The sequence below is a fragment of the Protomyctophum parallelum genome (genome assembly GCF_964188405.1).
Source record: "Protomyctophum parallelum genome assembly, chromosome: 7".
Taxonomy (NCBI): domain Eukaryota; kingdom Metazoa; phylum Chordata; class Actinopteri; order Myctophiformes; family Myctophidae; genus Protomyctophum; species Protomyctophum parallelum.
Window position 1 is genome coordinate 13,569,371 of NC_139705.1, and position 16,471 is coordinate 13,585,841.

Genomic DNA, 16,471 nt, shown 5'->3' on the forward strand with positions numbered 1-16,471 from the left:
CTTTTACTTGGTCTCCCGGATGTTCATGTCATTGATGTCAAACATAAGAGGTTGTTCAACTTATTAACGTTTGCTGCTAGGAAAAATATTCTTTTGTTTTGGATCAAGGCTGTTGCTCCATCAAAGAAATCATGGCATAACATTATAATGGGCTGTATTCCTTGTGAATACATTACATGCATGTTGCATTCTAAATTGGACACTTTCTACAACATTTGGGACCCTTATTTGAATCATATTGGAACCACACTGTCTGCCACGATACTTGGAGGTTTTCCGTACCAACCTTAGATATCTTATATGCCAGCATTCTTCCCTAGTGGGTGCTCTGCTTTGGGGCGGGGGCTTGTCTGCCCTTTGGGTATGGGGGGGTGGTCGTCCGGGCAGGGGTCTCGATGCGTTGCGTCGGGGCCACTTCTTGGGGCGGTGGCCCTGCCGCCTGGAGGGGTGGCGGTTGCCGCCTTTGAGTGGAGCATGCATGGGTCTGCTCTTGTAATGATTTGGTGCCTATGACACATTTTAGTACTCATTTCGATGCCACTACTTTTGTAATTTTAATCAAGTCAATTTTTTAATACAGGCCTTTTACTACTATGGTAACATAGTATTTTTATATTGTGGTATTGCGACGTTTCTGCTCATCAGGCCCAAATCAAAAGTCTACTATATGTACAGGCATAAAACACTACTGTATATAATTTGATATGCAAATGGAGCAACCAAATTGCAGAAAGGATAAATACAACCAATTATATTTAATGCAGTCTAAAGAGACCTCCAGAGGCCATCACCTCAAACTACAATTCCACCACTATGCTAATGCATGTGTGATGCAAAAACAGCATTAAATGGCACTCATACAACTCATCTCCACAATCACCTTTACAGTTGGAGCTAGATGTGCCTCCTCTATGTTCCTGTACAATGAAGTAAGTGTTATGTCCTCATGCACCTACTTTTTAAGTCACCTTGACTGATTCGGTAGCAATTACTGTAAAAGGTTCTCATTTATCCTACAGTATTCCCAGCAAGATCTTGTCTGTTAACAAAAGAGAACATCAGAATATTGCTATTTATTGTAAACCAAAGTGTTTGCGTGAAAAGGTGGTTAACGGTGCATTTATATATCGCCGTTTCAAAAGCGCTGGATGAGGTGCAATACATTCACCGTTTCAATTCACACACACATTCACACACTGATGGCAGAGGAATCAATGAACCAAGGCACCGACCTGCTCATGGGGAGCAGTTGCGGGTCAAGTGTCTTGCTCAAGGACACTTCTACATTGATTGATTAATTGATTGTTTTATTTCACAGTATGTAGAATGGGTACATTTCAAAAACGCACAAAAGTCAATACAAAAACTGTTACTTGTGGACGAACCATGATAAAGCACTGAGGCTATAGTAACCAAGGCGGAGCCGATGATCCAACCAGGAAGCTTCCCGGTTTCCCCACTGGCCGCCCTACCTCCTGAGCCACTGCCGCCCCTCAGTGGCATCCGTGGTAAACCGTTGATATTGCTTCCATTTGACACTTTGAACCTTTACACGGTACTGTGCCATGCATGCACTTTAAAGGCTAGGAAATATCCTGAATGTCGGCAAAAGCTCACCAGGGTCATAATAAATTGATAGGAACGAACATAATTCAAAGACTGGGAGCATGTATTTTTGATCATAACAACTGATTATACCTGACCTGAATCGTGAAAGGGAATACATGCACTGTACATTAATTTTGAGAGTATGTGTATGCAGCTGCTTGCACTGGATTGCATTTGCTTGCTGACGAGTTGAGTGGACAGCCCTGGGTACATCCATTCTATCTGTAAGTGGAAGTTTATATGGTTGCAACTATCATTTACTTAGTGATTATTACTATGATGAATAACTTTTCAGATGAATAATTAGAAAAATAATTGGTTTTATTTTTTCATATATCAACGCATCAACACTAAGCAATTGAAATCTATGTTCCATAATTGACTAACTGGCTGTATTTAATACTTAATTGTACATTAGTGTCACACAAAATATGTGAAAATAATGCATCTACAAGCTCACATGTCCTGTCGCAATTATATATATATATAATATATAAAATTTCCCAAATTCTTAATTCCTTTTATATTTTTTTATCCCACGATTTTGTAACCCATTTTTCAACCCTGTGTCAATCATCTAATCATGTGATCCTGGGCTCTACACACCCTCCGCCAACCTGGGGAGAGCAACGGACTTAACTCATGCTTCCTTCATGCTTGAGTGTCCAAGTTGCTCCTTTACACCTGACAGGGGGGAGTTTCCCTGGTTGGACGTAGCGCGTGGAAGGAAGTTGGAACACGTTATTCCAACCAGTTCCTTTCCCCTCCATCAGGCGCCCCGGCTGGCCAGCGGGAAGCAGTTTAGAGACCAGGATTACTGCATGTTTTTGTGAGGGTACCTACCCTAGGGGACACGGGGAGAACATGCAAACTCCACACAGAAAGGCCCTTTCGCCAACCCCGCCTTCGGGTATGGGCACTGATGACGCGGAGGAGGAAACACGCCGCCAGCACCCAGCTTTTAGTCCACAAACTTCGTCTTAAACAGACATTAAATTCCCATTGACAATGAATGGAGAATTCTACGTTATAGTATCTGAACAAATAGGCATAATAGTGTCTATTTTACGTCATTATGATGATGATGTACGATGATAAGAGCGCCCCTCACTTCACACAGGTCTGATTTTTGTCATCGATTAAATCTATTAGTTCGATCTGTTGCACCTCACTGATTGAAAATAAATAAAGATTGATTGATTGACTATAGAAGTCTGCAACTTGCCTCCACATCCACAGGCACTAATGATGACCACACACGGGCATGGCACATTTATGAACGTATGCACCCCCCAGCACCAGCATCACCACCGCCACCACCCATCCCAGCCCAGTCTATTTATGAACGTATGCACCCCCCAGCACCAGCACCACCACCACTACCACCACCACCCATCCCAGCCCAGTCTCCTACAGTACCTGTGGCACTCTGCTTGAGTTTCTCATTCTTCTTTTTCCTCCATTTCCAGGGCTTGAAGAGACGCCCCAGGGTGGACAGCTTACTGTTGCGTCGGATGGGTGGAGTGTGGACCCCCGACACCAGGCAACCCGTCCTCAGCACCCTCTGCTGGTCCATCGCCTCCACTGCAGCCAGGAGACAGATGGAGGAGAGCACCAGAGTGGGGTAGAATTGGGTGGAGAGAGAGAGGAGGGTGTTGAGGAAGTGAAATTAAAGGATAGGAGAGGTGTCAGATTAAGATGGAGCAGGGGAGGCGGAGTGGGTCAGGGTAATGAGAAAAAAGGTGTATGGTGGGAAGGAGGGTGGGGGTAGAAAGAGGGTTGGGGTTACGATAGGTTGAAAGCAGAGAATCGGGGAACAGGGGAGAGGATGTGGAGATGAGCGAAAGTAGGTGAGAGAAAGAGAGAAGAAAAGAACATCATTACAAAGTCCACCTCACTGAATAAACCATGATGGAATCTGTGTGCACTGATTCAATTACAAAGATGTGATTGAATCATTGCGGACTCGGACTCCCTTGAGAATGTTGTGTCCCTATGCATCCAATTAACTATGCAACCATGCTGTATGCGACACACCAAAACAAACACTGTTGGTCCCCATTTACGTGTTCTGTAAGAATACACAGAGCCTCATAAAATGCAAAAGCCTGCCTTTCCCATGTGGCCAACAGGTGTGCCAATCTCTCTGCATCGATCTCCCAGTAAGAGTTGTTGCCTGGTGAAATGAATGCCTCTGTTCATTTCATTGTCCACTTTACTTCTCTAACCAAAGCCACACCTCAGCCAGCTGCAAGTACGTCTTTTTACCCCAACTCTCAACCACTTATCGTACAATGAATAGCAAAAACAGCCGGTCTACAACACACCGCGTTGTGAGCTTCTTCTTTTTTTGAGTGGTACAACCACTCCTATATACGGAGCTTTGTGTGTCTCTGTGTCCGAGCACGAAAATAACAAATTAGTCGGTTTTCATCACCAAGTGTCACTGTTGTGCAGCCTAACACACACACACACACACACACACACACACACACACACACACACACACACACACACACACACACACACACACACACACACACACACACACACACACACACACACACACACACGTCACACACGTCTCACACACACACACACACACACACACACACACACACACACACACATACAAACATTAACTGTATATATGATGATTTTGGGTGTGACAGTACAGTACAGTACAGTACAGTACAGTACAGTACAGTACAGTACAGTACAGTACAGTACAGTACAGTACAGTACAGTACAGTACAGTACAGTACAGTACAGTTTGGTTCACTGTTGCGCAGCCTAACACACACACACACACACACACACACACACACACACACACACACACACACACACACACACACACACACACACACACACACACACATTAACTGTATATATGATGATTTTGGGTGTGACAGTACAGTACAGTGACAGTACAGTACAGTAGAGGGACCCCCTGTCATTTCTCGACCGTTTCGGACATGGGGGCTTGCCGAAACCGGGCCGCGACCCTGGGCTTGTTCCTGTGGGTGTGGAAGTTCTGGGGACGCCCTGGGGACGCCCTGGGGACCCCCACACGGAGTTGCACTACTCAAGTGTGATTTTTGAGTGGTGCAACCACTCCATTACACAGCTATGTGTGTCCCTGGGTCTGTCTGTCCCTGGGTCTGTCTGTCCAAGCACGAAAATAGCTTGGTTGGTAACTCTGTCATTTCTCGACTGTTTCGGAAGCGGTGCGGCTGGAACTTCTGCAGACCCCCCGGGGACCCCCACACGGAGTTGCACCACTCACTTCACATGGGTGTGATTATTTTTTAACCTTTTCACCTATAATATCATGCCCAAAATAGGGGTGTCAATCTTCTTCTTTAACCTTTATTTATTCAGGGAAGTCAGTTGAGAGGAAGCCCTCTTTTCCAATGACACCCTGATTATAGTAAATATAACTTTGAATTTGAATTTAAACACAAATACATTACAAGATAACAAAAAGTGAACAAGTACAGCTATCTCAAATTAATCCTTACAAGTCTTTTAAATCGTTCAAGTGAAATCAAGTTATTCGGTTTTAAAGGTGATTGTAGACAGTTCCACATGCGAGGTGCATAGTAGCCTAATGAAAGGCTGTTTTACCCAGTTCGTTATTAACATTGGGGATTTCTAAAACAAGGTAGTTTTGGCAACAGGTGTGATGATGGCCAGTTTTGGGATGTAATAGGCTGCCATCTCCAGTTATAAACTGGAGGGCAGAGTGGTAGATTATGTCGGGTGGTTGCCCGAGCACAACATAGCTGTTGCCAGACCTACCAGACAGGCGTGGCCGTTTTCTGCTGTCTGACGGCGTATTTTCCAGGTTTTTAGACAGCTGGTGGATGGAAATTAAGTTCCACCCACGAGGCTGACTGCCGCTGGGGCAAGCGTTTCCGGGAATCTGGCCGTCGCGGCATTCTGCCGTGTGGGTCCAACAGCTGTCTAAAAACCTGGAAAAGACGCCGTCAGTCAGCTTCCTTTGGCCACGCTTGTCTGCTCAAGTGTGGAAACGGTGTATTTGGGTCTGGACTACACCACAGTTGAATGTCAGAAGGCTGGGTTTGTATTGTGCATTGGAAGCTGCTATGGTTTGTTATATGGTTTATTTTGCAATACCAGCAGTTATATTTAACAATTAATGTGTAGTTAATAATGATGTATAATGTTGTATGATGTGGGTTATGTTGGTTTTAGAGTTATTGCAGGTTTTAAGGTTACCTCTAACATGGTAGAGTCCACACTGATTGCCTCAGCTGAGTATAAAAGTCTGCCAGGAACAAACACAGTCAGTTTTTTGATGGTGGTACTGACTGCACCTCAGTTTGCTGCTGATGCCGCAGCACTTTAGCTTCTGACTCTGTGCTGATTTCCAGCCGCTTATTGGGCCAACCCTACAGTGTCATCATTAAACATGGATGGGAAACAACAAACAGGCCTAGTAAACAAGGGCTTGGATGTGAGTTTGAAAAGTGACTCGAGACAGAATATTTCTGCGGTCAGCCGTACTGCAACAAGTATCACAATGCCTCCACACTACCAACGCAGCAGTTAGTTACACAATAGAATCCAGAGGTATAAAGATTGACCCGCAAGAGTACATTTTATTTAAAATACCGGTAATGAAACACTCTGGATATTGCATACGGTTGCATGTCAATCATGTTCCTTTGTCCCCAGTCAACGATGTATCATGGTGGTGGTTATTATGATTTTTGTCAGGCTGGCTCTCGTCTGTGCAGCGTGTGCCGTGTTTGTGCATGTGTTCCTTGACTTTCTGGCTGAGAGAGAGCGAGTAAACAAAGGAAAGGCTGTATACACAATCTATGTAATGCTCAGGAGCACGGTGCATGTTATTTCAACTGGCTGAGATATCTGCAAACTCTTCCACTTAATCCTCACAAGACCACAAGAAGACATACATACACTCTTCTCCCTGTAAAGGAACGTGGGGTTTCGGCGGATGAAGGCTGTGCCTCATAATGTAGCAGACAGACGGGCAAAGTGTGAGCCTACACAGCTCAATAAGTGTGCATAACTGGCCCCCGTACAGCCGCATCTAATGAAGAAGGACGCACGTGTACAATAAACAGACAGTGTTTAAGAGCTGCATACGTCAGTGCGAGACGTCAAGCGCCTCCGCGGCGCTCAAAATCTTTGTGTTTTCACAAGCTGGTTTTGTAGAAGGAGAGGGGGGAGGGGGGGGGGGGCCGGGGGAGGGATTTGCAGTCTGGTTCCGGGTGTGTTGTTGAGTGCAGTGAGAGGAGAGACTGAGAGGGTGGGGTTCAGCCTACTCCTTTTCATGTAACGCCAGGGCTCCACTGGGCATCTCCGTCGCGTCCTGCTCGCGTCATGACAACGTCAACGTCACGCTAGAGGTGCTCCACCGCAGGCTTTTGAAAACTGCGCGTCAGCAACATTCTTTTATACATGACTGGACGCGTGCGTGCGTCAAAAAACGAACCAGGGCAATGTTTTAGTCACCGAACGCAGCACAGTGCAACGCAACGCGGGCAGTGGAGCCACCCTCCATTGATTAAAAGGGAACATTCCCAACACTGACGGAGACGCGACGCAGACGCGACGCAGACGCGCCCAGTGGAGCCCTGGCGTAAGGGTGCATCGGTTAATCGAACTAATCAATTGAATCGATTATTAAAAGTTGTCAATCTTATTAAAAAAATCACACCAGTGTGAACCGAGTGGTGCAACTCCCGTCTATTGGTTCTCTGTATCATTCCAATTTGTATCGTTCCAATTTCTTCTCTGTATCGTTCCAATTTCTTCTCTGTATCGTTCCAATTTCTTCTCTGTACTCTGGTGCCCCCTACTGGTATAAATAAGTAACATACTCGTGCTCACTTATACATACATACAGGTACACATACAGGTACCTACCTACCTAGGTACACGGACATTGCTGGATGTAGGAGTGGTTGCACCACTCAATAATAATAATTCTCCTTTTTTGTATTGATTTTTATTTTACCTAAAATAGTATATAATAGAATATAGCCAAAGCATTACGATCTTGTAGATCGGTTATTAATAGGGCGATCAGAAAAACTTAAGTCAATTCAAAAAATCTATTAGAATGTCATGTTGATCCGTTGATGCTTTAAACATGCTTTACTGTTGCGTAAGCAGTACCTTCAGAGGCCCAAATCTCTTGGGGGAATGGCTCTGCCTAACTTTAGATTTTACTACTGGGCCTCCAACATTGGATATTGGATCTTATATGAAATAGCGGAAACCCCTCCAACGTGGTAAGCTATGGAGGCAAACTCGGCTGGTCCAGTGTCACTGAAGGCTTTAACATACTCTCCCATTCTCTCCTCAACCGCCCTGTACACTAAAAATACTATTGTTAAAAAGACTAAAAATATGGATCCAATTTAGACGCCATTTCAGATTGCACTCACTCTCTATTAATGCCCCAATAGCAGCCAATCATATTTTCCACCCCTCTTTGATAGATGGTGCCTTCTCAACCTGGAAAAGTCTTGGGATTTATACTTTCAAGGACTTATATATGGAGAAGGTCTTTCAGCAACTCTCAGTCGAATATAAACTTCCCAAACAGAACTTTTTTAGATATTTACAGGTCCGTAGTTTTGTTCAGAAAACATTTGCCACGTTTCCAAATTTACCTAATGACTCTGTTATAGACACCCTTCTGACTCCGTTGCCAACCTTGAAGGGTGCGATCTCATGTATTTATGATGAGATTTGTTGTTTGCGCCCAGAGTCTTTGGATTCATTAAAGGCTCGTTGGGAGATAACTGAGGAGGTTTGGGATACAATTCTACATCGGGTACATGGGTCCTCTATTTGTGCGAGGCATGCTCTTATTCAATGTAAATTACTACACCGTGTCTACTACACCAAGGCCAGGTTGTCTAGAATATATAACGATGTGTCTCCTGAGTGTGATAGATGTCGGCAGGCTCCCGCAGACCTCATCCATACGTTCTGGCTCTTCCCTTCTCTACACAAATATTGGACCGATATCTTCAATTCCTTATCAAAGATAGTCGGGCAAAGAGTGGAGCCCACACCTTTGGGGGCCCTGTTTGGTGTTTTTCCCTCAATACCGTTGCTCTCTAAACCAGAGAGGGATGTTTTGGCCTTTGTCACTTTGTTAGCGAGGAGACTAATTCTGACCAACTGGAAATCGTCCACTTCCCCTTCTCACACTCATTGGGTTAGGGACACCTTGTACTGTGTAAAACTGGAGAAGATTAGACACTCCTTGAATGGTTCTTCCGATAGGTTTGGGAGGATATGGGGCCCATTCTTTCAATTCATTCAGAATTTGAATCTGTCTCTGCTTGGGGATGAGTGAGGTCTGCTGGACTTTTGTTTTAAAAGTAGCTTATACTGTGATTGGATTGTATGTATTGTATTGTATTGGATTATGGATGTATCATGTACCTATGTTTTTTTTAAATATATATATAGGATGTTGTGTACTGTTGTTTTGTCTGTTTTTGTCTGCCTTTTATTTTTCAACTTTTACTGATCTTGTATTTAAGGTTTGTTTGTCTTGTTTTCTGTTGTCCTTTTTCTTTGGGGTGAAAATTCAATGTGTTTACTCTTTTATGTCATACTTGTGGGGTTTATTTAAGAGAAGCTGTTAATGTTACTTATTCTTTTTCAAACTCAATATTTCAATAATGCTTCTGTGAAAAAAACCAATAAACAAAAAAAACATGCTTTACTCTGTCAATAATTGACAGTTGCAGACCTATTTTCATGTGCACATCTTCCCACTTCTTCTTCTTCTTCTTCTTCTTCGCACCCCAAGCACATATAGGCAGACAGACAGTGATGAAAGGGGGAGAGAAATGTAGTGTGACGAGGCCATGAAAGCATTGGTTAGATAAGGGAGAATGCTCAGCTCTGGTTGTTTTAGTATGACCCTAAAACCGCCTGGAAACGGGTCAGTTGACCACCTGGCAGTCTACCCGAGTCTCCACCTGCAGATGTGTGTGTGTGTGTGTGTGTGTGTGTGTGTGTGTGTGTGTGTGTGTGTGTGTGAGAGAGAGACACAGAGCATGGTGGACAGTACAGTAGGGCACTACACTGTAGAATCCAGGTCAAGCCTTAAGGAAACCAGCCCAGTCACAGAGAAACACATAGCGGGGAAAGAAGAAAAAAAAGATTAGCATGGAGGATGGGTGGAGGGGCGTGTGTGTGTGTAGCGTGTGTGTATGGAGAGAGGGAGAGCAAGAGGGAAGAGAGGAGGGGTCAGGCCCACACCGCTGTTGCTATGGCGACCACATCCAGATGCTGCGGCAGCAGTGGGAGCCAGCGGGAGCAGAGAGGCAGCGTGTGCAGCTAAAGCCTTGTCTCTATGCCTCGGCGGTACGGCGCGCTGAACGCGGCCCCCGATCTACAAGCACACGACGCGTTGCACCCGCAACGCGTTGTGGGCCTGTAGATCGGGGCCGCGTTCAAAGCAGTAAGAAGCCCCCTTCTCGGCCACCACCACACCAGACCCCTGTGCATTGTGGGTAGGGGGTGAGACGGCAGCAAGGAGGACGTGGACGTGTCTGCGATTTCAAAGAGGGGAGGGGGAGAGAAAGAGAGAGAGAGAGAGAGAAAAGGGGGGGGGGATTCCGGGGAGAAGAGGAAGAGGGGGAGGAGGAGGAGGAGAGATGTGGGAGGGGGCTGTTGCTATACGGAAGAGCTTGCCGGAGAATCTGCAGCCCGGCCAATCAGGGCCCGGCTATTTATAATGTATATCAAATAACTCTCCATTTGCAAAGAAGGGGAGGTGGTTCAGAGAAAATGACAGGAGTCTGGGGTGAGGAGAAGAAGGGGAGGTGATTCAGAGAAAATGACAGGAGTCTGGGGTGAGGAGAAGAAGGGGAGGTGGTTCAGAGAAAATGACAGGAGTCTGGGGTGAGGAGGGACACGGTTTGGGTGTGAAGCACATGGTGGTGTTTTCTTGTAACCATGCACAAAATGAGGGCGTAGTGAAATGTGTGTCAAATACATAAACCATGAATGGAAACCATGCGACGGTTCCTGTCCTATTGTAATTAATATGCTAATACAAATTGGATTTATTAAATCCATGTGTCATGTTGCTAGTCTGTTTGCTGTAATGCCCTCAGTCCCCACCAACACCAGTCTATGTGCACCGTACTGTAATGCTGTAAAGCCTTTTGATGTATTTACAGGCTTTATGCAAGATTAAAGCTTGATATTCGCCAGCAGAGAAATAACGGCGGCATTTAATGTACCCTGTGTATGAATGCATGAACGAGCATATACTGTATGTATGTATGTATGTATGTATGTATGTATGTATGTATGTATGTATGTATGTATGTATGTATGTAATATACAAAGAGCAAACAAGTTAATTTCACTTTGCGGCTTGATCTACTGGGGTAAAACGGTACTGTACTGTGGTTATGTTATTCAGTATGTTAAGTAGGCTACTGTAGCGTCCAAGTGAGCTCTATACTGTAGCATGTCTGTGTGTCACCAGGGACCCCACCCCGTTTAACCACGCTGTCAGCACATTGGACAACAGAAGAATCGCTCGCACGTCTGTACACAGTATACTGTGAACAACTCTTTCTATGAGGTACGCTCAGCTGAGCGTATCGATGGACATTACCGTCATCATAAGAAACATTAATTTAGATTAAAATGTATAACTTGCATTAATTTTCTTCCCGGAGACTTCTTGAATGAATAAATGGCAACAAAAATCTAATACAAAAACAATGTGCTTTTCAAACGGCAGGGAGTTTTATTTTGAGATAAGCGCCTTTAGCCGCAGTATAAAGGCATAAAGGCCACACTTTGACAACAATGAAAATCTCACAGAATGGGTGTATAAACTGAATTACGAATGAATCGTTATGTGACCTATTCAGAGTGGGTGGCGCAAATATCATAGTTTTGTGAGTTTAACTAACTGGGTAATGTTTTAAAACGTCCCTTTCAATAGTTCAACCTCAAACTCAAACTTATTGTTACATTATAAGTTTAAATGGATGGGTTAAAAATGTGCTTCCTACAACTGCATTTAGTACAGGTGCAGTACAGACACACACACAGACACACACACATACACGCACGCACGCAGGCACGCACACGACAGACAGACAGACAGACAGACAGACAGACAGACAGACAGACAGACAGACAGACAGACAGACAGACAGACAGACAGACAGACAGACAGACAGACAGACAGACAGACAGACAGACAGACAGACAGACACCTATCTATACCTATATAGCCTATTATAGAATATGCCATCATGAATGCTTTTAACTGCTTTATAACGTTTTGGACTATGCATAAGTAGCTAAACATTTTAATTAATTTAAAACAAAGTCGTGGTAGCGCCTACCTGTCAGTCGGCTGAAATTTCACTAATAGATGCACTTAGAACATGCAGTAATTTATGATGGATTCAGCAGGCCCAGTTTAAAAACATTAACTTCAAAAACGGATAAAAGTAGGTTTCAGCAGCACTTACATGTAATGGTCATTACAGCTGTTTTCACATAGGCTAATTAGTCTGCATAATAGCAAAATGTCACTCTACCCATGCTGCATGTCATCATGCCATCATGCCAACCATAACAGCAAAACTACATTGCTGTCATTGCTCTTTAAAAAACATACAGTATCTACGCTAGCATTATCTGTGTGTCCCAACGGCCTTGTCGTCGACTCGCCATAGCTATAAATAACACCAGAACAGCCCTCCCTCTTTCTATATCCCACAGAGCCTAAAGTTCGGCACGCCGCTCACCCCACTGTCCCTCCGCGTGAGAGAAGAAGGGGAGGGCGGCCATCTGACTGACATCATGCCCTTGAACGAGACACCTTCTCTTATTATACCCGCTGCCATGCCAGCTAACCTCTTCTCTTTACCCCCCTGGCACTGCAAGCGCGCTGCCATCTGTGTGCAAGAGCCACTGCCCGAGGGGGACCCTCCCTTCCACAGTCAGGACAGACACACGACTAACTAGCAAGAGAGAAGAGAAGAACAAAGTGGAGGAGGATAACCAGAAGGGACAGGCCCAGAAGGCGAGGTGGGGGGGAGGCAGAAGAAGATGGAGGGAGTAGGATACTATACCAGCAATGAATGGCTGGGTACTAGACTGGCAGAAGAGCGCTAATGAGAAACGTGTTCCTTCAGTGTCCAGTATGGTGAGGAGCCACAGAGTGAAACTTCCCTAATCCTTATTGTGACCAAAGGTCTCAGTTAACTATGGAATCGTGCATTTCCCGTCAGTCAGTGTATCACTCAAAATCTCCATACATGGTGCCCAGGTCTCGTGACATCACGTGTTACGGTGACATCATCAGGGATGGAGACCCCTCATGTCATAGTAAGTGCAACTAGAGTTCTCAACAGGCCAGAAAATGTAGGCCCGGCCCTACCTGGGCCCTGTACACTCAAGACCCTGCCCCCGCTGCCACCCTTAGATCTCCATATATGAAGCTGACCTGTTCAGGTCAAGCTATACATAGTCATCAGAGTGATTACAGACAACTGTTAAGAACCAGTGTGTGGGCTACTGGCACAGAGAGAGTGAAATTATGTGTCAGCGAGGCCTGCAGCCAATCGGAAACACCCGAGGGCCTTGTTTGTTACCATATGTTGGTGTTGAGAATGAGTACTAGTGGGTGGCTTCCCAGATTGACCACCTAATGGTGCTAGAATAGCTGAAGTTCAGGAGCAGGACCACACCTCCGATGCAGCTACCTCCACCCCCCATCAAGCCACCTCCAATCGGGTCACCTCCACCTGTGCATATAAAGCCCATCCAACCCCTGGTTCCCCCCCCCGTTCTCGCTTTCGTCGTCCCAACCCCCCCACCCTAATTCTCATCCTACTCCCTCTAAAATCTCCTAACAGATCCCTAAGGGGGGTCTGACGTGCCTCGGGAGCATACCGGATCCCCGAAGCTTCCCCACCTCGGTTCAAATCCCAGACGCCGCCGATGGCCCGCCGTGGGCCATCACCCTGCTGTCGTATTCATAACCATGCCCTTCCTTCCTGTTTTCAATAAATGGTTAAATGTTTCCATTGGTGGTGTGGTCCTTGATAGTGAAAGCCACACTAGTTTAAATAGGGAGACTGTCACATGTGATCCCTTCCCAGTAATTAAAGGCAATTTCCATCCTGTTTCCATCACCATTATGTGGTTTTGTATGTAGACCACAATAGTCCATTATCATTGCCTGTCAATAGTCACAGTGCACACAGAGCAAAGAAGCACACACACACACACACACACACACACACACACACACGCACACGCACACGCACACGCACACGCACACACACACACACACACGCACGCACACGCACGCACGCACGCACACACGCACACACGCACACACACGCACACAAACACACATACACACACACACACACTCCACCCTCAAATCAGTCATTGTCTCCACCAGGCCGAAGGCGTGGACGAGATTATGTTTTCACCCCTATCCGTCCGTATTTCTGTCCGTGTTTCCGTCTGTGGACAGCTAATCTCTGGCACCATTGGACCGATCGCCGCAAAACTGTGCACGCACACTCCGTGGAGGGAGGTAAGTAAAAACCTCTGCCCTAAAATTCTCAGTTATAGCAGCACCAAGAGGCCGATCCTTGCACAAAAACAAAAGAAGAAATAAATCTGTCGGACGGATCAGTGCGAAACTGTGCACACATACTCCTTGGAGGCCAAGTAAAAACTAAATTTTCAACTGCTTATACACATTTTCTATACTCACTGCATAATGAGTGAATTCTAAACATTGCTGGCACACAATAACCTACCTGGCCTGGACTAACGTAGAATATTATGTTTCCATTTATCAGTATCACAATGAATTTTTTATAGAAAGAAATACATAAACACAGTACACATTGTCTTTACATTATGTCTTTCATATCAATGATATATTATCAATAAAATATTTTAATTGAAGTAAAAGAAAAACCAACCAGGTGCTCGACGGAGATATAAACAGGTGATGATGATAAAAAGGTGCTCACACGGATCAAACAGGATCAAGGCATAAAGAAACGATCCGGGCACTCAAGGTTAAAATGAGGAGGATTATTCAATTAAAAAGGCAACTGCCAACATGTTAAGACCGGGTCTTCATCAGGGCAAGAAAAATATTTAAATTATTTTTGGACCCACTTGCTATATCTTCACGGCCCACCAGTGGGCCCTGGCCCAACGGTTGAGATTCACTGTTTCAGACAAAGTGCTATAAGTTCCTGCCGTATAAAGTCAGGCTGGAAAAGCTCTCCAATCAAGTAATGGAGGAAGTCTGTCGCATGCGTTTTCCTTTTTTTTGCAATCCATCACATTACTCTTACAATTGACAGCTACAGCTTCTTACTGACAAATTCTGCTATAAAAGCAATTCACTCCTACTAGTTTTAACCTCTTATAAAAGTACAGTTTCAATCAAAGAAGTCAACAAGTTGGAACATTTATAAATGAAAAATACTACATTCAAGCTGTTTAGGTTGGGATATGGGCCAACATTTCAATAACGGTGCATCCCTAGTTTTGTAATTCAGTGTTTATATGCCTTTTTTAATTTGAATTTGCTTTTATACAGATATTTGTCAACAGAAAATATCGACCGTAACAGCAATGTTGCCATCGGTTATCGCTATCGGCCAGAGATTTCACATTGGTGCATCCCTAATTTGAACCATTTACAAATGGAACCACTTGTCCATTTGTACCCTCTCGGAGTTATTGAGGTAATTGAAATTTAAAAGTTTGATAACCACTGGTACTGAAATTGTATAGCAGACCACAGCTCTGAGAGCGTGATAAAGCGGTTTCGGAAACGGAGACAAACGGTTCCACCCCTGAATTTCAGTTTAGTGAGGTTAGTTGCAGACTCCATCGGCTGGGTAGAGTGTGGGGTATAATTTATTCCTGTTATTTCCACTGATTTAGGTCAATGCCTGAAAGCCTTATATGAAACATACTTACTGTGTGCATGACAGAGAGAGTGTTAGGCAGAGAAAGGAGAGTATGAGAGAGTGCACCATGTGTGCACCTACTGGTATTATATGTGTATTGTTATGTGCATGTGCATAGGTTTGTTTGTGTTCCTGCATGTGTATGTATGACTTGTATGTGGATGTACAGTATGTGCGAGTGTTTGTGTGCGTGTGTAATGTGTAATGTGTATACATGCTAGTGAATGTCTACACTGGATTGTAGGCAGTTCCCTTTCATTGGGTCCCTCTCCACTCTACTGGGAGGGGACTGGGGAGAGCGGTCTCTAGGCAGGAACGACAGAGGGAGGTGCACAGGAAAATAAAGTACTATTCACTGACACTGTACTGCACACTACGCCAGTGGTCAAGGACCCGCAGATTAATTGGCTGCGGACCCCCATCTGCACAGATTGTGTGGCAGGGAGGGAGCCCTATACAAGAGACTTTTGTTGTGAAAGTGTTATATTTCTTTTTTTGAAAGTAGTATTATGCTATTTTAACTCATTACCCATGGGGACCCCCAGGAACCCTCTCTCGAGGTACCCTGGGGATCCCCAGACCCCGCTTTGAGAAGTATACAGTCTAAGAAATGTACACATCACTCTGAGCATGCTAAAGATAGCACTCCCATTTCGATGTCATTGTTCATACAGCAGGTTTTGTCTTATTAATGACAACGTGCAATTATTATAATCTGTACAGTGGGGAATTAAAAACATCTAATCGAGCACGAATCATCTTAAAGGCGAATCGTTGTTTCTGTACAAAAAGTAAACAAGCTAAACAGTAAAACCCAGAGTGTTCACTTGACTCTGAGCTTC

At 44.7% G+C, this 16,471-nt stretch overlaps 1 protein-coding gene across 1 annotated transcript in view; it reads right to left on the bottom strand.

Moving 5' to 3' along the window:
- phactr3a (phosphatase and actin regulator 3a) overlaps window positions 1-16,471 on the bottom strand; it is a gene marked incomplete at its 5' end in the record, with an annotated part of 44,690 nt that overhangs the window by 18,037 nt on the left and 10,182 nt on the right. The window contains one exon of the mRNA XM_083769676.1: window positions 3,028-3,192. Within this exon, the coding sequence (XP_083625802.1) occupies window positions 3,028-3,192 (165 nt within the window). The remainder of the gene's footprint in view (window positions 1-3,027; window positions 3,193-16,471) is intronic.